The sequence below is a fragment of the Bos javanicus genome, chromosome 20, assembly GCF_032452875.1.
Source record: "Bos javanicus breed banteng chromosome 20, ARS-OSU_banteng_1.0, whole genome shotgun sequence".
NCBI classification, from domain to species: domain Eukaryota; kingdom Metazoa; phylum Chordata; class Mammalia; order Artiodactyla; family Bovidae; genus Bos; species Bos javanicus.
Window position 1 is genome coordinate 56,414,227 of NC_083887.1, and position 24,463 is coordinate 56,438,689.

The 24,463-nt window shown below is 45.2% G+C and overlaps 1 protein-coding gene across 1 annotated transcript; it reads left to right on the forward strand.

Annotated features, from left to right (window-relative positions):
• Positions 1–680: 680 nt before the first annotated feature.
• ZNF622 (zinc finger protein 622) lies at positions 681–15,479 on the forward strand. Its single transcript, XM_061393845.1, has 6 exons — positions 681–2,484; positions 3,362–3,622; positions 3,840–4,002; positions 6,570–6,682; positions 13,919–14,062; positions 15,262–15,479. Exons 1-6 carry the CDS (start codon positions 1,773–1,775, stop codon positions 15,387–15,389), a joined length of 1,521 nt encoding a protein of 506 aa, XP_061249829.1. The 5' UTR covers positions 681–1,772; the 3' UTR covers positions 15,390–15,479.
• The last annotated feature ends 8,984 nt before the right edge of the window (positions 15,480–24,463 follow it).

Consider the following 24,463-nt stretch of genomic DNA (forward strand, 5'->3'; position numbering starts at 1 on the left):
TCTGACTCTGTTAGCGAACCCATGGACTGTAGCCTGCCAGGCTCCTCCACCCATGGGATTTTCTAGGCAAGAGTACTGGAGTGGGTTGCCAGTGCCTTCTCCGAGTCCGAAGTGAGGTGGGCGTTAGTTGTAAATTCACTCTGGAATCCCAAGATTTAGTACTAACAAACCACGTAAATGTCTCATTAAATCCTTTGTCTTGACTACCTGTTGAAATAATATTCAGGTCACTTAAGTGGTGTCCAGCTCTTTGCGACCTATGGCTTGTGGCCCACCAGGCCCCTCTGTCCATGGGATTCTCCAGGCAAGAATACTGGAAAGGGTTGCCACGTCCTTCTCCAGGGGATCTTCCTGACCCAGGGATCGAACTCATGTCTCCTGCATTGGCAGGAGGTTTCTGTACCACTATCACCACCTGGGAAGCCTGCTATACTGGGCTTATTACAGGATCCAGTTCAGTCACTCAGTCGTGTCCGACTCTTTGCGACCCCATGAACCACAGCACGCCAGGCCTCCCTATCCATCACCAACTCCTGGAGTCAACCCAAACTCATGTCCATTGAGTCTGTGATGCCATCCAACCATCTCATCCTCTGTTGTCCCCTTCTCCTCCTGCCCTCAATCTTTCCTAGCATCAGAGTGTTTTCCAATGAGTCAGCTCTTCGCATCAGGTGGCCAAAGTATTGGAGTTTCAGCTTCAACATCAGTCCTTCAATGAACACCCAGGACTGATCTCCTTTAGAATGGACTGGTTGGATCTCCTTGCAGTCCAAGGGACTCTCAAGAGTCTTCTCCAACACCACAGTTCAAAAGCATCAATTCTTCGGCGTTCAGCCTTCTTCACAGTCCAACTCTCACATCCATACATGACCACTGGAAAAACCATAGCCTTGACTAGACGGACCTTTGCTGGCAAAGTAATGTCTCTGCTTTTTAATATGCTGTCTATGTTGGTCATAACTTTCCTTCCAAGGAGTAAGCGTCTTTTAATTTCATGGCTGCAATCACAATCTGAGGGGATTTTGGAGCCCCTCAAAATAAAGTCAGCCACTGTTTCCAGTGTTTCCCCCATCTATTTGCCATGATACGGAGTTTAAAAAAATGGCCATCTTATCTTTCTTTCTGCTTTCTTAAAACATGGCTACTATTAGGTTTAAGATGACCTGCATGTCCGGGATTCTATTCCTAATGGGCAGCAGCTGGACGGAGGCTCTGTGCTCCCAGGTGCGAACTATTGATTCAGGAGGTTCCCCTGCGCCCTTCATTGGAAGGGCCGCCCTAGTAAGGCCGAGGCTCTGGCCTGGACTCTCTGGTTTTCCTGTGAATTCCCTCAGCCTCCAACCTGAATTCCCTCAGCCCTCGGGAAGAGGTCTCTGATGGTCCGACCAACGGTCTAACCAGCAGTCCTGGCTTTCGTGACACCCACTCCCGGGGCTGCAGGGGCACGAACTTCAGAGAGTCCTCGACCGTCGAGTGGTCAACCACATCAGTCCTCGGGATTCCCCAAGCCGCGTTTCCGCGAGGCGGCCCCCCTTCCTGGCCTCAAGTTTCAACGTACAGGAAAAAAAACAAACCCAGACATTAATTCGGCCGGGGCTAGGCCTGTCAATCAATAACCACCTCAGGCCACGCCCACTTTTGTTGACTCAACACTCAGCTCAGGTCGACTGGGCGGGGCCGGATGCGTCACTGGCTTCCCCCACTTTCCCGGGACTCTCCGCGGCGGAGGCGTGGCTACAGTCTGAGAGGCGGGACTTCCTGTCCGGCTGGGGATGACACGATTCAGTCCGGAAGTCAGCTCGCAGTTCGGTTCTTTTGGTGTGGTCAGGCCTCTGGTTGCTAGATTTCTGCCTCGGTCGCGCTTTATTTCCCGCCTGGGGATGGCGACCTACACCTGCAACACCTGCCGGGCGGTGTTGGAAGATGCGGAGGCGCAGCGGGTCCACTACAAGACGGACTGGCACCGCTACAACCTGAGGCGCAAAGTGGCTGGCATGGCCCCCGTCAGCCTCGAGGGCTTCCAGGAGCGGGTGCGGGCACAGCGGGCCCTGGCGGAGCCAGAGAGCAAAGGCGCGGCCACCTACTGCACCGTCTGCAGTAAGAAGTTTGCTTCCTTCAAGGCCTACGAAAACCACCTCAGGTCCCGGCGGCACGTGGAGCTCGAGAAGCAGGCGGTGAGTCGGAAAGTGGCACTCATGAACGAGAAGAACTTGGAGAAAGGGCTGGGCGTAGACAGTGTGGACAAGGATGCGGTGAACGCGGCCATCCAGCAGGTCATCAAGGCTCAGCCGTCCACGTCTCCCAAGAAGGCGGCGCCAGCGCCCGAGGCGGAGCCCGGGTGTCCCGTGGCCGCCGGCGGACGTGGGACTCAGCCGCGAGACCCGGGCGAGAAACCTCCCCGGCTGCGGTGGTTTGAACGGCAGGCGAAGAAGTTGGCGAAACAGCAGGGGGAGGAAGAGAGTGAAGAAGACCTGGATGCGGACGGTGAGGACCGGCCTGGGGGGCGGGGCTAGGGAGGGGTTGGTCCTCAGGTTTTCAGTTTATCCATGAGGTTGGAGCGGGGAGGTGTCAGTTTTTAAGTGAAGATGATGAGTGAAGGTGGTTTCCATGCTTTCTGAACTGACCGGTGTGGCCAGCATCCTTACAGGGCATTTTATCAGTTAAGTCAGTTGTCAGTTCAGTCGCTCAGTCGTGTCCGACGCTTTGCGACCCCATGGACTGCAGCACGCCAGGCCTCCCTGTCCATCACCAACTCCTGAGTCTGCTCAAACTCATGTCCATCGCATCCGTGATACCATCCAGCCATCTCATCCTATGTCTTCCCCTCACTGTTGATTTAAATTGAGATACTGAAACCTTAAGATAGGCGAAGGGTGAGAATTAGCTTAGTAAATATTTGTAGAATGAATAGATCCTTTCTCTGTTTATTGAATGGAGAGATTTTTAACATATGCAGAAGGGTACACATTACCCCCTACACCTTTTGCTGTAGAATGTGTTATTTCTATTGGGTATCTAGTTATGATGGCTTTACACTTAACCTAGTTTGGTAAAACCGTGCACTGAGAAGTTCAGAATCAGCTAACCTGAAACGGGAGGTTTGAGCCTTCGACCTAGCTTCCTTGACTTGGTGAGTTTTTTTTTTTCCCCTTTCTTCCCCTATGGCATCTCACATCCCACTAACACTGATTGAAAGTGTTCATATATACCTAGAAAAGGAGCCAAAGCCCCCTTCAACGGGTTTACTGTGCCCTGAACAAGGAAGACTAAGGCATTCCTTAGCCATGCAGACTGGTGAGTGGTAAATGAATAGCTAACACTGACATCTACTAATTTTGTTTTCGAAATCTCTGGCTTGAAGACTGGGAGGATATTGATTCTGATGAGGACTTGGAATGTGAGGATGCTGAAGCCATGGAGGAGGAGGAGGAGCAGGATGCAGAAGAGGAAGAGGCAGGAGGAAGCACCCCCCTTGGTGCCATCCCCATAACGGACTGCTTGTTTTGTCCACATCACTCAAGCTCCCTCACAAAAAATGTGGCTCATATGACTAAAGTCCACAGCTTCTTTATTCCTGATGTAGAATATCTTTCGGATCTTAAGGGACTGATTAAATATTTGGGTGAGTATAATGTTCTTTTCTTTTTTAATGATGAAACCCTGCATTATTGAGGGGCATTAACTTTGTGTTTCTCACCAGTCTTGGATTTAATGACCTACTGATTTTGTGAAAATCAAAAACTTGACCACCAAGTTTTTGATTGTGATGAGATAGATGATGAGATATAATCTGGCTGCAAAAAGCTGCTTTCATGTCTTTTTCTCAACTTTTTTTCCAGGAGAGAAAGTTGGTGTTGGGAAGATTTGCTTGTGGTGCAACGAGAGAGGGAAGTCCTTCTACTCCACGGAGGCGGTACAGGCACACATGAATGACCGGAGTCACTGTAAGCTCTTCACAGATGGGGACGCTCTTTTGGAATTTGCGGACTTCTATGATTTTAGGTCAGTCTGGTTTGTAACATGGAGCGAGGCAAACTCATCACATTTGCATTGGATTCACCTGTGCCCCTCCCTGGTAACTGTGTCTGGCTCTGTCGGATACCCTATTCTTAATACCTCTTAGAACACTTTTGTAAGAGGTGCTTATTTCCTGTCATTTTGTAAATGAGAAACTGAGTATCACAGAGGAAACACACATATCTGACAAAGAGACGATCTCAGGCCCAAACTGTAAGTTCGTCTGGTTTGAAAGCTTGTTTTTGTTTGCTGTGGTGTCAGTGGTCCGAAGTTCAGTTTTGCCTGAGTGGTTGGTGCTTAGTGTCGGTGTGTCTATGACCCATCACAGCTCTGCTTTGCAAGCAGGTGTGTGTCATGACCATGCCAGAGTGCAGAGTCCCCCTGATACAGGTGTTCAAAAAAGTCCTGGTCTTTTAAGTTGTCCTTTTGCATTTTCCTCCTGATTTCTCATTTCTCACTTGTCCTGACAGTTTTTCATTATAGCCACTTTGGTGGCTGTGTAGGGGTATCCATTGTGGTTTTGATGTGCGTTTCCCTGATGAGAACTAATGCAGTTGAGAACCTTTTACTGTGTGTTAACTGGGTATCTTAACCACTTGAATATCTCTTGTGAAGTGTCCGATCTAGTCTTTTGTCCATTCCTGTTGACTTATCTGCCTTACTGTTAACATTTTAGTGTGATTTTCTCTTAATTATTTTCTGTGTGTATTTGTGAAAGACAGAGATTCTTCTAGAACTACAGTGTCTTAATTTGCTGATTTCTAGATGTACTTATGTCACTCTTTGGGATAATTAATTAAATTAAAAATTAAAAAATTCGGTTCTTCAGTTGCACCACCCACATTTCAAGACCTATGCTTAAAAGCAGATGTGCTTTCAAAGTAGCCACCATACTGGACACACAGACTGAAGATCTGTATCATCACAGAGTTCTCCTGGACTGCACTCTTCTAGAACTTGTTTCTGTAAGGATTTAAGTTGAGGAGAGCTGCATCTCCCACTGTACAGCCTCTTCCTCATCCCCTGTTTGCCAGCCCTCCTCGAGAGAAACAGATAACACAGATGAAGAATTGGTGTAGGTTATTTGCTCACTGTTTTTAGGAACAGTTTTAGGTTCTCAGCAAAATTGGGCCGAAGGTATAGCAGTTTCTTATGTACTCCTCACCCTACAAGTGCATAGCCTCCCTCATTATCAGCCTCCCCCAGTGGCACATACATTGCATTTGATGAACCAAGTTGACCCACCAGTTACCGCTCAAAGTCCATAGTTCAGTGTTCACTCTTGGTGTTGTCTGTTCTGTGAGTGTGGACAGATGTACATATAGTGACCTGTATCCACCCTCAGAGTAGTTTCATTGGCTTACAGATCCTCTGTGTTCTGCCTGTTCATCATTCTCCTTCACCCGATCCCTAGAAAACAGTGATACTTAATGTCTCCATATTTTTGCCTTTTCCAGAATATTGTCTGGTTAGAATCATACAGAATGAAGCCTTTTCAGGCTTCTTTCACAGTAACATGCTTTTACGGTTCTTCCGTGTCTTTTCATGGCCTGCTAGCTCATTTTTTTTTGGTGTAATCCAAAACTGTTCCCTTGCATGGATGTACCAGTTTGTTTATCTAGTCACCTATTGAAGTCTGTGTTGGTTTCTTCCAAGTTGTAGGAATTTGGATAAATCTTCTGTAATCCACTTGCAGGTTTTTGTATAGACAGAAGTTTTCGACTCCTTAGGGTAAATCCAAGCAGCAGGCTGGGTCTTATGGTAAGAGTATGTTTGATTTTGCAACAAGCGGCCAGCTCTTCCAAGGTGGCTCTGCCCTCCTGTATCCCTGCTGGCAACGAAGGATTCCTACTGCCCAGACCCTCCCCAGCATTAGATGTTCCGGGTCTGGGCCATTCTGATAGGTGTGTAGTGATATCTCTGTTTTAATTTCCATTTTTCTGATGACATATGCTGTAGGCATCTTTTTTATATGCTTATTTGCCATGTGTTTCTTCTTAGTGAGGAGTCTGTTGAGGTCTTTGGCCCATTTTTGGCCGAATCGGTTATTTTCTTACTGTTGAATTTTGAGAGTTCTTTTTACATTTGGATAACAGTCCTTTATCAGATGTGTCTTCTGTCAATACTTTTTCCAAGTCTTCATCTTGTATTTTAATTCTCTTGATACTGTTTTTCACAGAGCAGAAGTTTTTAATTTGAATGAAGTTTAGTTGATCAGTTCTTTCTTTCATGAACTGTGCCTTTTGTGTCATGCCTAAAAAGTCATCACCAAACCCTAAGTCATCCAGGTTTTCTTCTATATTATCTTCTAGGATTTTTAATAGTTTTGTGTTTTACATTTAGGCCTGGGATCCAATTTGAATTCACAGGCTATTTGCTTACTTTACTAAAGAGAAAATGCTAGCAAATTGTTTTCTCTCCAGAAGCTTTCAGTGTAGTCCCTGTAGACGTTAACCCCCACCCGCTACCCCTTCAGTGATCTAGTAGGTTGGCAGTATTTTAATGAGATTTGGGGTCTTGGTCTGTGTGTTAATGGCATGCCATGGTTCCAGGAGTAGCTACCCAGATCACAAAGAAGGCGAGGACCATGATGAGACTGAGGAGCTGCCCTCAGAAAAGACCCTGGATTATGACGATGAAACCATGGAGCTGATTCTCCCTTCTGGTAAGTGCATTTGTCCAGAATACGTAGCTTCACGCCATTGAGATTATCGGAGAAGTGTGTTCCCATCACTTGCCTTCCACGCTGTGGGGAGAGAACCTACAACTTCAAGTGTGTGTCTATGTTCCTTGGACTAGGTCACCTCTGAAGGGAGCCCCATAGCTCTGATTTAGCTGTTTTAAGTTGCATCAGTGTTTTCCTCACTTTGTTGTGATTTATAATGCTTTAATCGGCCGTTTCCTTTCTTTTCAATACATAAACCTTTTGTATACTGTTTATTATCTAGCTTTTTGGCTCCTGGATTTTTCTTGTTAAACTTGACTTTGCCCTTACTCCTTGAACTAATTCCTGTTTCCATAGTTGTTCAGACTGCGTGTGTTAGTCTGGCATGGTTGGATATAATTGACAGCACCTAGGCTTCCTGTTCATATTCTGGGTGCAGGGAGAGACTTGGAGTTTAAATTCTGCCTTCGTCTTTGGGGAACAGCATTCATAATGGTAGAATTTTGTCCCAGATATGAAAAGAAGAAGGAAAGCTATGAATATGAGAAGTGTGAAATATTGTTTATAGTGTTATGCTTAGCTGATAGGAATGGGAGCAGCTAGAGAATATACGTTTTAAAATGACAGGGAATGGAATGATAAGATAATAAGGTTCTAATAGTATATTTACTGAGAAGTTAGTATATTCAGGCAGATACATTATTTTATCTTTAGATCAAGTCTGTGAGTTAGATTCTGTGGTCTTTTTTTGACATATGAGCCACCTGAAGCTTAGACGGATGAGTAATTTGCCTAAGATCAGGGACCTCATCAGTGAAGAGCCCATTCCACCTTTCCTCCACTGCCTGGGAGATTTGCTGTGATGGGGGGTGCAGGAGCAGCCATGCTGCCAGTGGGTACATGTCTGCCATGATGGAACCACCTTGTGCTGTTTGCAATCCACATGCAATATTGCTGTTTAGGAACAGACAGCCCTGCTTAACCTGGAATAATAACCTTCTAAGGTGAAGGGCAGCTTTATGCAGTGACAGTTGGAGGAAAGTGCCGGTGGAACCTGTCTTGAGGATATAGCTCCTCTACAGTGATAAGAAAGCTATAATGCAGCAGAATATTGTGGCCCGTACAATACACAACAGCAAAACAGGCTTACGTGTATCACAAGGGACCTGATCTCTTCCCCTGGTGAAAATACTAATGCAGAACCTCAGACATAAGTTTGAAAACTTCTTTTTCAAAAACTAGTTGCTTGGGCCCTTATTTTATTAGGTTCCCCTTCCTTGCATGCTAAGTCGCTTTAGTCATATCCGACTCTGCGACCCTATGGAGCCCACCAGGGTTTTTACCACTAGTTCCACCTGGGAGACTAAGATCACAGTAGACTTTGAGAAAGTGAATGTGCTAGTCCCTGCCAGCAGTGTCTGGCTGTAGCAGGATCACTAGGAACGTGGGCTTCGTTTTGCAGCCACTTTAGCACTTTTCATGACAAAAGTCTGCTCAACAGTGAGGATATCCTATTTAAGAAATATAGCCTATTTTGAGAGAAATTTTCATCTGGACTTAAAATTTCAGAAACTTAAAGACTCCTTAGCTGTCTAGACAACAACACATTGCCCAGAGTGATCCAGTCTCCTCAGGTTCGCCAAAGCCAAAACTGAGTGTCTTCTCAGGATCCTTTATTCCTCTCCTAAATCCAAATGGTAACTAATTGCAGTTCCTAATTAGTTAGGAATTTGCATTTTGAATAATTTTTCTTTTTTTTGCCTCCTTGTCCATTTGTCTGTGTTACCATGAAAGCTTCCTCTCTGGCCTTCTCCAGTCTGATTTCCACTTGGCCACTGGAACATTCTTTCTAAAACAAACACCATTCTGCTATATTTTCTTTTCCCTCTGGAATTCCCAGGGGCAGCCCTGGCCTTCAGGGTCACTTTGTCACCAGTGTCTTTGTGTGCTTCCTTTTCCTGCCCACGTGAAGTTTCCCTCCTCTAGGCCTTTGTACACGCACTGCCTGTCTTCCTCTGAGACTCAAGTTGGGTTCCATGCTCCAAGCGGCTGAGGTGAGCTCCCGCCCTGGGTGAGGAGAGTCTCCTCTGCTCCTGTGACACTCGCACGGCCCTCATGATGGGTCTCTTCTTCTTGGTACTCGTTGACTCGCTTGCCTTCTGTCCCTGTTTCTGTGAGGACCAAACTGGCTTCTTTCATCTCAGCACAGTGCCTCAGATACATGGGAGCCACGTCTGTTGACTGAGTGACTGGAAAGTTGGAGGTGACTTCCCTGGGCCTGCCACAGGGCAGGTAAAGAGAGCCGAAGGAGCCACCCTGGGCTCCAACGTGGCCTCAGGGACCACGTGTCATATTTGCCTACAGCCCCAGGTGGCAGATTGCTTGTTCATCACACAATCAAAGAAGAAAGGGCCATGAGATTAACTTGTAGGTCCAGTTTCTTGGGTATTATTTAGTCTTTATTTTTAAGATATTTTTTATGTGGACTTTTTTTAAGAAATCTTTATTGAATTTGTTACAACATTGTTTCTGTTTTATGTTTTGGCTCTGGGGCAAGTGGTATCTTAGCTCCCTAACTGGGGATCGAACCCACACCCTCTGCATTGGAAGGCAAAGTCTTAACCACTGGACTTCCAGAGGAGTCCTATTCTCGCGTTTTTAAACATGAACTTCCTTACTGACAGCTGCCTGTCCACGTACAGAGTCATGCTGTTTTCAAGTGTCGGATGGTGACCTCAGGCAGCTCTTGAGGGAGACTTGGCAGTAGTGAGTGACCCTTGTGGTCCTAGAGTACCAGGCAGTACTGTACCATTATACAGCCTCTGGAGAGACCTAACCGACTGCCAAGTACTGCCCCAACCCGGGGTAACTAGGCTCTGCACATCTCTTCCTGTACGTACATTTTCCTGGGGAAAGGCCATAACGGCATCAAGTAACCTGTGTGGCTACACAGATTTTTTTGACCATGTGAATAAGTGTATCTCCCCACCCTGGGGAGAGTCTGCATGTAGTGTCTAAAAAGCATGTGTGACCTGGAGCCAGAAAAGGAACTATCTACATATACATCAGTCATTGCCTTCCTGGGTCTTCTTCACAGATGACTGACTTCTGAAACCTTATAATAGAATTCATTTAAATAGCAATAGTACATGGCTTTCTTAGTGAACCAGAAACTAGCAATATTCTGAAATTTTTTCCAGCTCTACAGTTACATACACTTTTACTATCTCATTTTAAAAACCAGTCATCCTCTGGTCAGTCTTGGTTGTAATGAGATATGACAGTTTATTGTCCATTGGTTTTCTCCCTCAATACTGGTGTGGGTTTTTTCTAATGAACCAAGGAAATAGGAACTCTCAAATAAACACCGTTTAGACGTGTAGTGGCATTATGGCAGTATATTCAATCACCTGGTTATTTCTTTGAACAAATTCACCATTCAGAAACTTCTGATTATGTTCAGTTATATGACTGGGTGGTGTGGACATTAGCATGAAGCTGATTTGAGAAGGATTCTAATGTGGAGAGCATAGTGGTATTTAATCAACTACCCTTAGTAGAGTCTGCATAAAACTGGTTTCAAAAGCAGCAAGTAGTTGGGATTCCTTGACTGTAGTTGCTTCAGGTCAGTTTCAGTTCAGTCGCTCAGTCATGTCTGACTCTACGACCCCATGGACTGCAGCACACCAGGCCTCCCTGTCCATCACCAAATCTTGGAGCTTGTGCAAACTCATATCCATTGATGTGGTGATGCCATACAACCATCTCATCCTCTGTCATCCCCTTCTCCTCCTGCCTTCAGTATTTCCCAGCATCAGGGTCTTTTCCAAGGAGTCAGTTCTTCACACCAGGTGTGTGAAGTTTCAGCTTCAGCATCAGTCTTTCCAATAAATATTCAGGACTGATCTCCTTTAGGATGGACTGGTTGGATCTCCTTGCAGTCCAAGGGACTCTCAAGTGTCTTCTCCAACACCGCAGTTCAAAAGCATTAATTCTTCGGTGCTCAGCTTTCTTCACGGTCCAACTCTCACATCCCCATATATGACTGGTGGAAAAACCATAGCTTTGACTAGATGGACTTTTGTTGGCAAAGTAATATCTCTGCTTTTTAGTATGCTGTATAGGTTTGTCATAGCTTTTTTCCAAAGGAGCAAGCATCTTTTAATTTTATGGCTGCAGTCACCAGCTGCAGTGATTTTGGAGCCCAAGAAAATAAAAGTCTGTCACTGTTTTCACTGTTTCCCCATCTATTTGCAATGAAGTGATGGGACCGGATGCCGTGATCTTGATGGTCCCAGAGGCAGTGACATAAAGCATCCAGTAGAGGGCGCCGTGAGTATTTGTATCCAAGACTGGTCCGCTCAGTTCCCCCTTCGCTCTTCAGTTCCTCTGGAGCAGGTTGGTGTGAGGACAGCTCCAGTTAGTTGCTGACTAGCCAGAAGAATCTCCCACTGGATCCACAAGAGATACATAATCAATCTTAGGGAAATTACTGTTAGAGATACTTCTTTTTCACTGTCTAATGTCAAATGTTAGGCTCTTTGTTAAGTAGGACCCCACTCCAGTACTCTTGCCTGGAAAATCCCATGGACGGAGGAGGCTGGTAGGCTGCAGTCCATGGGGTCGCTAAGAGTTGGACACGACTGAGCGACTTCCCTTTCACTTTTCACTTTCATGCATTGGAGAAGGAAATGGCAACCCACTCCAGTGTTCTTGCCTGGAGAATCCCAGGGACGGGGGAGCCTGGTGGGCTTCTGTCTATGGGGTCGCACAGAGTCGGACACGACTGAAGTGACTTAGCAGCAGCAGCAGCAGACAGTCTTTTTCATTTTAATTGAAGTATAGTTGATGTACGCTGTTGTGTGAGTTTCTGTTGTACAGCAAAATGATTCTACATGTTGGCGTAAATATGTATATGTGTGTGTGTGTTCTTTTTCATTAGAGTTTATTACAGGATATTGAATATCGTTTTCTGTGCTGTGTAGTAGGACATTGTTGTTTATCTATTTTATACATAGCAGTTTGTATCTGCTACTGCAGTTACAAAGCCCTAATTTCTCCTTCCCTGACCCTCTTTCCTCTTCAGGAACCAAAAGCTTGTTTTCTATGTCCGTGAGTCTGCTTTGTTTTATTAAGTTCACTTGTATCATATTTTAGATCAGGAGTGGACAGTCTTGTAAGCAGTTATTACTGTGGCAGAAGATAGATGGACAGGTGGAAGCTTCAGCCTGACTCAGACACTTCCCATCTGTTACTTATGGACAGGCACGCTGTGTTCTGGTACGAAGCGGAGCTGTTCTCAGCGCCTGTGCTAGGTGCTTACTGCCAGGCACGCCTGTCATTGCCACAGGAAGGGGTGGCTCTAAACAGCGCTTACAGTTCTCCTGCCAGGTGTCAGAAACCCTGGCACTGATTCATGAACCCTCTTCAAACATGTCTTAAAAGATAGCCTTCAAGAATAGGTATTTCTAAATGCTGCTTACAAATGTAAATAAATCAATTTAGTAAGTCCTAATGAGCAGCATTATCATTTAATGATTCTGAGGAAGTCTTTGTTGCAAACTCAGAGCATCCTGACCTACATTATAAATAGAAAGTTGTCATCAGCACTGCTGGGCTTTGCTGCTAGAGCCTCCATGTACATGCGAGCCTTCTCCATTGCTGTGTCTTACTTGTTTCTGGTGGTCTGGGAGCTTTGTTAATTCTTCCCCCACCAGAACAATCGGGTCCAGGGAGACATCGTTCATCCATGTTAGTATCCAGAGACCACAGCATCCTGGAATTGAAAATTTCTTTTTTTGTTGTTTCCTGAGTCTGGTCACAAATCAATCACCTGGAAGTAATCACTTATTCATATCTGTGTAGGGAGCAAAATGTTACACAGGTAGCTCGTCAAGTACTGGGACTTCACACAAAATAACCTGATAGAGATTTTTCTAGTAGGTTAAAAATCTAGATTCTAAAAGCAAATATAGCCATCTATAATAGTTATAGTATTCTGTTCATGGTCTTTCTACCCAAAAAACTTCCAACATTTAGAAAGCAGTAGGTCGGGTTTCTCCAATTCAGCACTGTGGACATTTTGGGCCAGATAATTCTTCGCTGAGGGGCTGTCCTGTGCATTGTATGGTGTTTAGCCAAATCCCTGGTCTCGACCCACTAGGTGTCAGGAGCTTCCCTCTACCTGTGACAACCAGCAGTGACTCCAGTCATTGCCACGTGTCCTCTGGGGATAAAGTCACCCCTGTTTGAGAAGCACCCCATTAGAGAATGTTAGCAAAGGGAAAGTGGATTGGCTTCTCTTCTAAACCCAGACTGTGGCTTGTAGAACTAAAATCGGGCCATTATTGGTTCAATCTTTTTTCTTTTAAAGAGAGTTAAAATTCCTTGTCTCCTAGGACCCTGTTACGTGTATTAGTAGGGATGGCCATGTGAATTTCTGTGGAGGCATATCGTAAGTGCGGGGGCTGCATTTTTCACCTGACAGTGACTTGTCACTGTCTCTACTGTTATCACTTGTCAGCGTCTCTACTGTTCTTTTCTCCTTTAGCCGTAGACTTAATTGGTTGAATATTTGCAACTATTATTCTATACACAAGTTTTAATTTCTTATAGAACTCTCTGTTCCATGTTGCTAGGTCATTTCACTCTGTTTTATGCCACATTTCCATCAAGAAGTATTTCCCCAGTTCACAGTCTGCCTGGTTGTGTGTTGTTGTTGTTTAGTTGCTAAGTTGTGTGCGACTCTTTGCAATGCCATGGACTGCTCTGTCCATGAGACTTCCCAGGCAAGAATACTGGAGTGAGTTGCCATTTCCTCCTCCAGGGTTTTTTTTTTTTTTTTTAATATTTATTTACTCACTGATTTGGCTACACCAGGTCTTAGTTGCAAACTCGGGATCTTTAGTTGTGGCGTGTGAACTCTTAGTTGCAGCACGTGGGATCTAGATCCCTGCCCAGGGATCAAACCTGGGCCCTCTGCTTTGGGAGCACGGAGTCTTAGCCACTGGACCACCAGGGATGTCCCTCAGTGTCTCTGCTCGGGTTTGCCTTCTTTCCCTCGTTGGTTAACATACAGCTTCATCTTTCTTCAGCTGATAGGAGTGTTTTTTTTCCTGGCACATGCGTTTGCCAGCTAGATGAACATGAAAAGTGATTTGGAAAGCTCTTGCTTTATAACTCTGCTTTGAAAAATGATCCACCTCCGTACTTCAGTACTGTTCTTTTGAAAACCAGGTGCCAGGGTGGGTCATCGCTCCTTGATGAGATACTACAAGCAGCGGTTTGGCTTGTCGAGAGCTGTGGCGGTTGCTAAGAATCGGAAGGCTGTGGGCCAGGTCCTGCAGCAGTACAGAGCCCTGGGATGGACTGGCAGCACAGGTACGTCCGTGGGGACCTCCCGGGCCAGCCCAGGAACTTGCGTTACACAAAGGGGCTTGGGTGACGTGGTTCTCTTCACTCTGTTCTTATGGGTCCTCTCTGGGGGAAACTTACCTTCTTGCCTATGACCACTTGAGACACATATGGTGATAAACCCAAAGCTTTATGACTTAAAAATTTCATATTCCCCAGCACAGTAGCTTTTTAAAACTGCCTGTAAACCATTAACTTTTTTAGGAGGTATAATTGCAAAAATAATTGTTTAGTAATCATCAAAGGTTGAAATTCTGGAGGTTATACAGTGGAATTAAATAATGTCCTTGAAGCAATATAGTTTGAGCTGTAGAGTCAAACATGACTTACCTGATATTCTTATAGGTTCTTATACAAAGAGTCTGAGTAATTTAGTTAATCGAAGCCTCTGCTTTCTCACTGATAAAATGGAGGTGGTATTAATAATATTTACGTATAGAGTCGTGCAGGTTGAACGTCATAAAGCATGTATGACATAGTACATGCACATAATAAACGCCGGCTATCATCCTTCGTTGTGAAATTTTTCTTTAGAAAGCTTAGTAAGACTCAGAAGGCTAGAGCATGCTACTGAAATTGTTCAGCTTTGAAACATCATCAGTATGAAACTATTTAAATCTATTCTGAGGTCTGCTGAGTGCAGCTCGTTATGCTTGGATCTTTGAGGAGAACGTCAGTCCCTGAAAACAGGAATGGGGAGAGGTGCTTTCCGATGGCCTGGAAAGCACCGAAACTGAAATCCATTGTCAAGGCCTCTGTGTTCATGTATGCACATGGGTTCCCTCGCTCGGGCTCCCTGGGAGCTGTGAGGCCACTTAAATGTAGTGGACAGACTTCCTGTTAGTCTTGTCAGGAATTCCTGTCTGACTTGGTTTCTAGTCTGCCTTTCTCTGTGCCTTTGGTCAGTGGGCTTCACCTTTTGGGCTTCTAGACCTTTTCAGGTGATGAAAACTGAAGAGGCATGTATATAGAGAGCAGTCCTGGTGCACAGTGGCGGGCGCACGGAACCCCCCAGGGCTCGTTGGATAGAGGCATCAGATAATAACTCCTGGTTAAATATTAGAGCCCGCTTACCTGAAACCAGCTTTGATTCTCTGCCAAGTTGGGTTTTCTCTGATCACGGCTCACAGCCCTTTGCCTCATTCTCACCCCCTTCCCAACCCCAGGAGCAGCTCTGGTGCGCCAGCGGGACATGCAGTATGTCCAGAGGATGAAGTCGAAGTGGATGCTGAAGATGGGGATGAAGAACAACGCTACCCGGCAGATGCACTTCCGGCCCCAGGTGCTGTTCTGATCGGCCAGGGGCTGGGACGATGGCCCTCCTGCTGCCACTCCCCTGTACTTCCTCTGTCCTGACCTGATAATAAAAGCCAGGATCAAATTGGCTCTCCCGTGTCATTTTTGGACAGGGTTGAGGGGTCATCTTCTCACCCAGTGAGTACTGTCTGCTGGACGCAGGCCCTGCCCTGCTCCTGAGAGGTGCTGTGTAGTGTCAGCTTGGAGCTGATTTAGGGCTGTCAGAGTAGCGTGGGGGACTAAGGACTGGCTTGTCTGCCCTGAGCCTGGCTTAATGTTCAGAGGAACACCTTGCTGTGTCCTGGATCCGCGACCCACATTAGGTGCTTTGAAGCTTCTGGGGGAGCAGAGTGGAGTGTCCCTCATTGGAATGTACTGTGGCTCCCGACATGGCGACGATCTCTGGGCACTTTCATTAAATCCAAGCAGAATAAAAAAGCATGTCAATGGCTGGCTGTAAAAGTTCTTTTGAATTTGTTTATCATTTATTTTTGGCGGTGTCGGGTCGTAGTTGGCAGCGTGCAGAATCCTCATTGTGTCGTGAGGGTTCTTGTGTTGCCGCGCACAGGCTCTGGAGCTCTCGAACTTACGTAGTTGTGGTGCACGGGCTGAGCTGCCCTACAACATGTGGGATCTTAGTTCCCCAAGCAGGGATCGAACCCGGGTCCCCTGCACTGCAAGGGGGGGTTCCCAACCACTGGACCACGAGGGAAGAAGTCCCTTTTTATTTCTAACTGTAAGCCAGTGCTCCCTTTAGAGTAGGAAGAAAATAAATGTAAAATGTTGAGTTTTCATTTTAGAAACAAAAGCGATCTCAGGGTTCAATCTGTGAAGAGATGCTCAGTATAGGTGGTTTGGGGAAAAGGCCATGGTCTGTTGGAAATGAAAGTAAACATGAAGTTCAAATCCACTGAGTGACCTTTCTGACTTTGGAAAGTGACTTGATCTTTAAAATCTGTGCAGTGAGGTGTTTATTACCTCACAGGTGGTGTGTGATGAATTAAATCAGTGGACCCATCAGTCACTCAGTCCCCAGCACAGACTAAGTGCTTCACGTTCTCCTGGGTGGAGCAGGGGCCCCGCTGAGTAATGATGGTCTGAGTAATGATGGTCTCCCTGAGGGGTGGGTTCCGAGATGCCCAGAGAGCGTACTTTACCATACATTCACCAGCCCTTGATTGCTATGGAGACACTTATTTTTCTTTAAATCTTGGATGCAGAATTGAATTAATTTTATTTCTTTAGTACAGGGCTCACTGTCCGACGGTGGAGGGCTCCCTGGTTTTTTATTTCATTCTGTTTCCTAACATTCTCGTCACACAACAGTCCTCCACTCTGTGTTTGACATCTTTAAATCTATGTCCTGGGAAATGATACACTGCTTGGCATGGGGTATGTTTTTAATTTATACTTAATTGAATGTGGCCTTCCCAGGTGGCACAGTGGTAAAGAATCCACCTTCAATGCAGGAGACACAAGGGTTGCAGGTTTGACCCTGGGTTGGGAATTTCCCCTGGAGTAGGAAATGCAACCCACACCAGTATTCTCACCTAGAGAATCCCATGGACAGAGGAGCCTCTCGGGGTTCAGTCCCAGGGGTTACAGAGAGTCGGTACGTGATACTGTGCTATATAGTTCTTGTCAGTTTTGTTTTTCTCTCAGTATTTTTTCACTCAGCCTCATAAACTTAAGTCATCATGTAATTGCTGGGAGACATCCATGCTGTGTCCCCCACGCAGAACTTCCCTTCCCTTGCAGCTGACGTGCCCTTTCCAGCCTCTGGTCTCACAGCAGCCCTGCACTGTTGGTGTGCCTCATTTGTATAGGTGCCCTTTAATTTTAAGACCTTTTTACCTCTTGAGTGTCGATGAGGACAGTTTGAAATATTTCATTGATTTATTATCTCCTTCCAGGCTTCAAAAGACCGGTTCTGATTTAAATTTGTGAAGGAGTCCACTACACTGCTACCTACATCATTTTAATAACTTTTAAAACTTCAGTTTATGTGCTTTTCTGGAGTAAAATTCTACTTGGGAATGAAGGCAAAGAAAAAAGATTTAAACAACTCGTAGTTAAATAACATGAGAAAGGAGCTTGTTTGGGAGGGGGACTTCTTTGTGGTTCGGGAAACTGAGGACGTGTCTGATAATGAAATCCCCCCGTAGTTCTCTCCTCTGATGTGTCTCTGTCTGTCTCCGGGTGCACTGTGCCCCAGTCTGTCTCATGTAGTTGGGCTTCCTGGGGCTTGCTGGCCCATTGCCACACAGCAGTTTGCCATCGGGCCTCCCCACTTCAGTCCTTTCAAGGCCACATGTTCTTTACCTGGTGTCTTAAGCACATTGGAGAAGAGGCAGAACCTGTCAGAATACCAGCTTAGAGTCTAAGGCAAAGCTGCCATCCTTCACCTCACACTCTGTCATTCTGAATTTCACTGCTTACAATGTATTGTTGACATACTGCTTTCCTTTCTCCAATTATTTATTCACATTTTTAAAATTAAATATTTATCCAAAGTAACTCCAAAGTATATTTTTACTAAATCCAAATTTTTTACTTCATTCTCATCAAGGCTTCCTAATAGCGACTGTAAGATAGTTGTCTAAACTGACAGCGGATACAAAAGTAATCTTATTAGCGGTTCTGCATCAGGACTGAGTGAGCACTGGCTGCTGCAGCTGACTGACCGTGACTCAGGTGGACTCTTTCATCCTGGGAGTAACCCCAGGATCGGCTGGTCCTTGAAAGTGGATCTGTCTGTCTTTGGTTGAGATAACAAGACTGGGATCAAAAGTGACAGAGTGTAATCTCATCCCCTCTCCATGCATTTTACCCAAGTCCCATGCAGCTCTGCTGACGGGTTGCACTGCTCGTCTGGTGATGGCACCGTGTGCTCTTCCTGCCTTGTGGACACTGCGTTTGTGTTTTATGGAGTGTAAAGTGCTTCACAGTGCCATTTTCTGTTTCTCCACAGTGAGGTGTAGGTAACATTTCTATTTCACATGTGAGAAAATAGATTTAGGGAAGTTTAATAGCTTTGGTAAGGAGACAACCAAAGGAAGCCAGAGATTTCTGGTCCAGTGTTCTTATTTAGATATTTACTTGACTGCTGCGGTCATGTGACTAAATTAGGGCCAATGGCTGTGAGTGGAGGTTGGATTCAATCCAAGTACAGATCATCTCTGACTTGGAGACAAACAGCATTTTCACACTGTGACTCTTTTTCTCCTCTGCCCACCTGGGGGTGAGCTGTTGCCACTCTCAGCTGTGCAGGTGAGGATGACACCTTAAGCAGAGTGATCGTGCGGAAGACACCAGGGTCTCTAAATGACATCATGGAGTGGAGCTGCCTTGCTGACCCGAGCTGGCTGGACTGTTATGCGAGATAAACTGAAGCCACTGTGTGGTAGAGTTTCTGTTACAGTTGCCTCGCTTAAAATCCAACAGAGTAAAACCCCAGGGTAATGCTCATGGGACCTGGCCCAAGGCAACAGTATGTGAGATGCAATTGCTGGGTTCCTCTCTTTCCTCTTACCTTTGTTCTCAAAAAGAGGTAGGCTAGATTGTTCCGTTATGCAGGATTGGGGAACAGTGAGGAGAAAAATGATATGATCTTATGGGACTTGCTCAGGTCAATGTGTCCAACATGTCTCTTTTTAAAATTATTTTAAGAGAGTGTGTGTGTGTTAGTCACTCATTCGTGTCCAACTCTTTGCAACCCCATGGGCTGTAGCCCACCAGGCTCCTCTGTCCATGGGATTCTCCAGGTAAGAATATTGGAGTGGGTTGCCATTCCCTTCTCCAGGAGATCTTCCCAACCCAGGGATTGAACCCAGATCTCTCATGGAGCCCACTAGAGACTGAAAATGAATATTTTTTTATTAACCTTGTTTGGCAACCTTACAACATGCTTGTGGATTCTTTGATCCTGCTCCTATGGAGAGGTAGGGTCTGCCTCCCCTTCCTTTGATACTGGGCTGGCCTTCGATGACTTGCTCATAACCAATAAAATGTGGCAGGCGTGATGCTGCCAATTCCACGGATAATCACATAATGCAGTTCGGCTCCCACGTTGCTTTCTTGGCCCCTGACCATGGAAGAAGTCTGACCCCCACCTTTCCTGGAGGTCAGGCTGTGCAAAAGCCCAGGTGATGTGGAGAGGTCACTGTAGAGTGCTCTGGTTGATGGTCCCAGCTGAGGTTCCACTCAGTAGCCAACACCAACTGCCAGCATCCAAGGTCAGCATCTTGCATATCACACCCAGTCAAACCTTCAAGGGACTGCAACGTTCCTTGACATCTGACCATAACCTTATGACAGATCCCACCCCAAAACTGCCCAAATGAGATTTCCCCAAATTCCTGACTCATAGAGGCTGTGAGAATTTAAAAGACAGAAAATTGTTTTACACCGTTGGGTTTATACAACAGCAGTGATCAGCACACTTGACTGTTGTACCATCACATGTTTCGTGCAGTTGGCATTTTGGTTTCCACTTGTCAACTTTCAGTTCAGTCAGTTTTCATTCCAGTCCCAAAGAAAGGCAATGCCAAACAATGCTCAAACTACCACACAATTGCACTCATCTCACATGCTAGTAAAGTAATGCTCAAAATTCTCCAAGCCAGGCTTCAGCAATACGTGAACTGTGAACTTCCTGATGTTCAAGCTGGTTTTAGAAAAGGCAGAGGAACCAGAGATCAAATTGCCAACATCCGCTGGATCATGGAAAAAGCAAGAGAGTTCCAGAAAAACATCTATTTCTGCTTTATTGACTATGCCAAAGCCTTTGTCAACTTTAGGTGCAGTTTTTCTGTCAATATGGCTTTAAGGGCAAGGCCTTTACATACATTATTTTTATTACTTAATTTTTGTAATGTTCTTATCAAGTAGATGCAATTATTATTCCCATTGTATAGCTCAGAAATCTCAGGCATGGCTGCCAGGGTCTTGTGTTCTTCATCACTGTGCTTTTTATCAGCTGTGCTGCTTGAGTCATGGAATTTCAGGCTTTGGTGACACTCTAAACAGATCAATTCCCACCACCCACCTCTTCCCTCCCATCTGGGTTACATACAAGAACCCGGGTGCTCCGGGTGGTGACACGTGACTCCTCTGTGGTATACATCAGTAACTGACAGCATGGGAAAACCAGTATCTCCATGCAGGGCTCGATACTCACTACACGGCTCAGCAAAATCGAACTTTTTTTCATCTCTTTCAAACAACCTTTTATTATAAACTATTTCCTGAGAAAACATTATGCATTTCTTTGGAGGAAAAGAATGCTCACTTAGCATAGACCTACAAATATATTAAAAGCACTAAACTACACTAAAACATCAAGCCTGTTTGTTAAGGAAATCTACAATTTTGATTTTATTGAATAAGACCTCCAAATCCAAGGAGTTCATTATTATGTTAACTCCATGATATTTCATTATTAATGACCATATTTGATATTCCATCAGCAAATACCATCTTCATCTGGAGTAATGTGTCTCATACATGTTGCCCTGACCAAGAGCATCCATTTTCTAAACCCAGCATCTGCAAATGTGGAGAATAAGACTCTACAGAAGCAAGGGATTTTAGTGTTTGTGAAGAGATTTGCTTTCTTCTTAGTACTGGTGATGGGAATATGAAACTGACAGCAAATGGGAACTACTCTGACATTCATGCTTGAAGCATGAGCCCCCTTCTAAGATGTCTTTCCTATTTCTGATTCAATGAAGGAAGTCTATGTGGATAATTTGGTAGTGTCTTCTTTTTATTCATCTTGAAGCATGGGGGAGTTTTTCACAATATAAACATAAGAATATATAATATGTAAACATTTATAACAATGAAATGGAGCTTATTATGTGCCAGATAGTGCTGTGTGTACTCTAGATGTGTTAGACCATCATCTTCTCAAGTACGGGAGGTAGGTAATATCCCTAACTATCCAAGTGGGGAAACTGAGGCACTGACATCCCTTTGTTGTTATTTAGTTGCTAAGTCGTGTCCAACTCTTTGCAACCTCATGAACTGTGGCACGCCAAGTTTCCTTGTCATGTAAAAATTTAGCATCATAGTATTAAAATGTCCCCTCCTGGACCATGTCAAAATGCAGTAAATGTTTGTTAAAAGGAAGGGAGCAGAAATACTAACTTTTTAAACTACCGATGTTGATTTCAGTAGATATCGCCTCTGCAGTGAGGTGGGAGGATTTGATATTTCCTTTTATTTTCCTTCCTCCCTCCCTCCCTCTTTATTTCCTCTAATTTTACCCCTCAAAAATGGACTTTAATGTTTCTGTTGGACAGTAAACCACTGATACTTCATTGCCTTCATTATCTAGAATTCTTTCAGGAACAGCAGTTATAGTCACAGCGTTTAGTTGAACCCAGGGCTTCTCCCAAGATCCGTAGTAACTAGTGTATGACAGTAAACCTAGGCTCATGGATGCCTATCTGGTTTCGTTACCATGGATAGACATATTCAACAATTCAATTATGTGTTGTAGTGGATACTGTGGTGTGCTGCCTAATCTCCCCTCCAGGACGGAGGCAGTCCCCCAGATGCCAGGAGAGCTGGCCTCTGATATCTCACTGATGAGCCTGTCTCTGGGAATAGCCCTTAGCAGAAGTAGGCTGCCCTTCCGAAGGCCACACCTGCTCTGCATCCAGCGGCTGGTCCCCTTGCCTAGATTAGGTCAACTCTGACAGCTTCCCCAGCTTCAGAGCTCTCCATGGGACGGTCTGAGGCCTTCGCTGCAACTGCATCATAGTTCAACTTCTCCCACTATGGATTCCTTTTTCTTCTACTTCTTTATAGGTAAAGACCCCCCAAGGCACTCCCCAGTTAAAAAAAAAAAGTCCTGAATGTAAATCTCCATCTCAGAGTTTGTTCAAGAAAGCATAATGAAAGCCAATGGTGGTAGGAAATGTCCCAGGAAGCTCTTACGTGAGATCTGGAGCTGGGTTACCAGCTTATTGTTGTTCAGTCACTAAGTCATGTCCAACTCTGTAACCCTATGGGCTGTAGCACCCCAGGCTTCTCTGTCCTTCACTATCTCCTGGAGTTTGCTCAAATTCATGTCCATGAAATCAGTGATCCTATCTAACCATCTCATCCTCTGCCACTCCCTTCTCCTTTGCCTTCAATCTTTCCCAGCGTCAGGGTCTTTTTAGCATCAGGTGATCAAAGTATTGGAGCTTCAGCTTCAGCAATAGTCCTTCCAATGAATATTCCTTTAGAATTGACTGGTTTGATCTCCTTGAAGTCCAAGGGACTCTCAAAAGTCTTCTCCAGCACCACATTTGAAAGTGTCAATTCTTTGGTGCTCACTCTTCTTTATGGTCCAACTCTCAACATGACTAGTGGAAAAACCATGGGGCTTCCCAGATGGCGCTAGTGGTAAAGAACCTGCCTGCCAATGCAGGAGATGTAAGAAATGCAGGTATGATCCCTGGATCAGGAAGATCCTGTGGAGGAGGGCATGGTAACCTACTCCAGCATTCTTGCCTGGAGAATCCCATGGACAGAGGAAACTGGCAGGCTACGTTCAGAGGATTTCAAAGAACTGGATTCAACCGAAGTGACTTAGTAGGCATGTGTGCACCTTTGTTGGCAAGCTGACCTCATTGAATGAGAACACCGTCTCTGGGGGTGGGTGGAGAACAGCGAGCCCCCAGTACTCTGTAGTCCTGCAATTGTTAAAACCTTCACTGTGGTGTGACAGCCAGGAGGGAATGCATAGAAGGGCGCAGGATCTGTACATCTGAGAGGTTCAAGGGAAGTGGTAATCGTAGGTACAGTGGAATTACATGGCTGTTGCTGAGTGTTGTGGAATGACTTAGAGGAAGCGGTGAAAGGCTGGAGTGATTAATCACCAATCTAAGGCTAAGTGCGAGAGCCAAAAGTCTTTGAAGGTTTATAGAGAGACTCCCATCTCCTGCAGCCAGAGGCAGAAAAAAATGCCAGCATTCAACCTTGGACTTAATTAGAAGGCCAACAGAGCTCCAGAGAAGTTTGAATTTTTCAACCCCAGCAAGTCTGCTATGCCAAGGTCAAGGCCCTAATTGGGAATAAATGAGATGCTGAGACTTGAGATGCAGACAGCTGTGTTCATGCACTATTAAAAGTCTGGAATCTCCAAATGCCCTTGAACCCCCTGGGCCTGCTCCTCCCCATGAAAAAAGTTAGCTCTGCCCCCTTTCTTGAAGATGAGGCAGCAGCCTGTCCACCATCAGCATGAAACCAGCTCCCAAGCCAAGATCCACCCCTACCTCCATCCCTGGACACTAGACCAGTAACCAGAATGGGGACCAGCAACTACACCCTATGGGTCAAGTCTAGCCTGTAGTCTGTTTTTTTGTACATAAAGTGTTATTGAAACACAGCTCTGCTCATTCCGTTACATCTTGTCTGTGGCTGCTCTTATGCCAGAGTGAGAGACTCAAATCATTGCAACAGAGTCTAAAACAAGACTGGCTCTTTACAAAGAAAGTTTGCTAACCCCTGAGCCTTTGACTGTGTGGATCACAATAAACTGTGGAAAATTCTGAAAGAGATGGGAATACCAGCACACCTGATCTGCCTCTTGAGAAATTTGTATGCAGGTCAGGAAGCAACAGTTAGAACTGGACATGGAACAACAGACTGGTTCCAAATAGGAAAAGGAGTTCATCAAGGCTGTATATTGTCACCCTGTTTATTTAACTTATATGCAGAGTACATCATGAGAAACGCTGGACTGGAAGAAACACAAGCTGGAATCAAGATTGCCGGGAGAAATATCAATAACCTCAGATATGCAGATGACACCACCCTTATGGCAGAAAGTGAAGAGGAACTCAAAAGCCTCTTAATGAAAGTGAAAGTGGAGAGTGAAAAAGTTGGCTTAAAGCTCAACATTCAGAAAACGAAGATCATGGCATCCGGTCCCACCACTTCATAGGAAATAGATGGGGAAACAGTGGAAACAGTGTCAGACTTTATTTTTCTGGGCTCCAAAATTACTACAGATGGTGACTGTAGCCATGAAATTAAAAGACGCTTACTCCTTGGAAGGAAAGTTATGACCAACCT

Coding starts and splice junctions, on each gene's coding strand:
- ZNF622 (XM_061393845.1), top strand. CDS start 1,773: ATGACACGATTCAGTCCGGAAGTCAGCTCGCAGTTCGGTTCTTTTGGT. Junction 6,683..13,918: donor GGAGCTGATTCTCCCTTCTG/GTAAGTGCATTT, acceptor TTTGAAAACCAG/GTGCCAGGGTGGGTCATCGC. Junction 14,063..15,261: donor GGGATGGACTGGCAGCACAG/GTACGTCCGTGG, acceptor TCCCAACCCCAG/GAGCAGCTCTGGTGCGCCAG.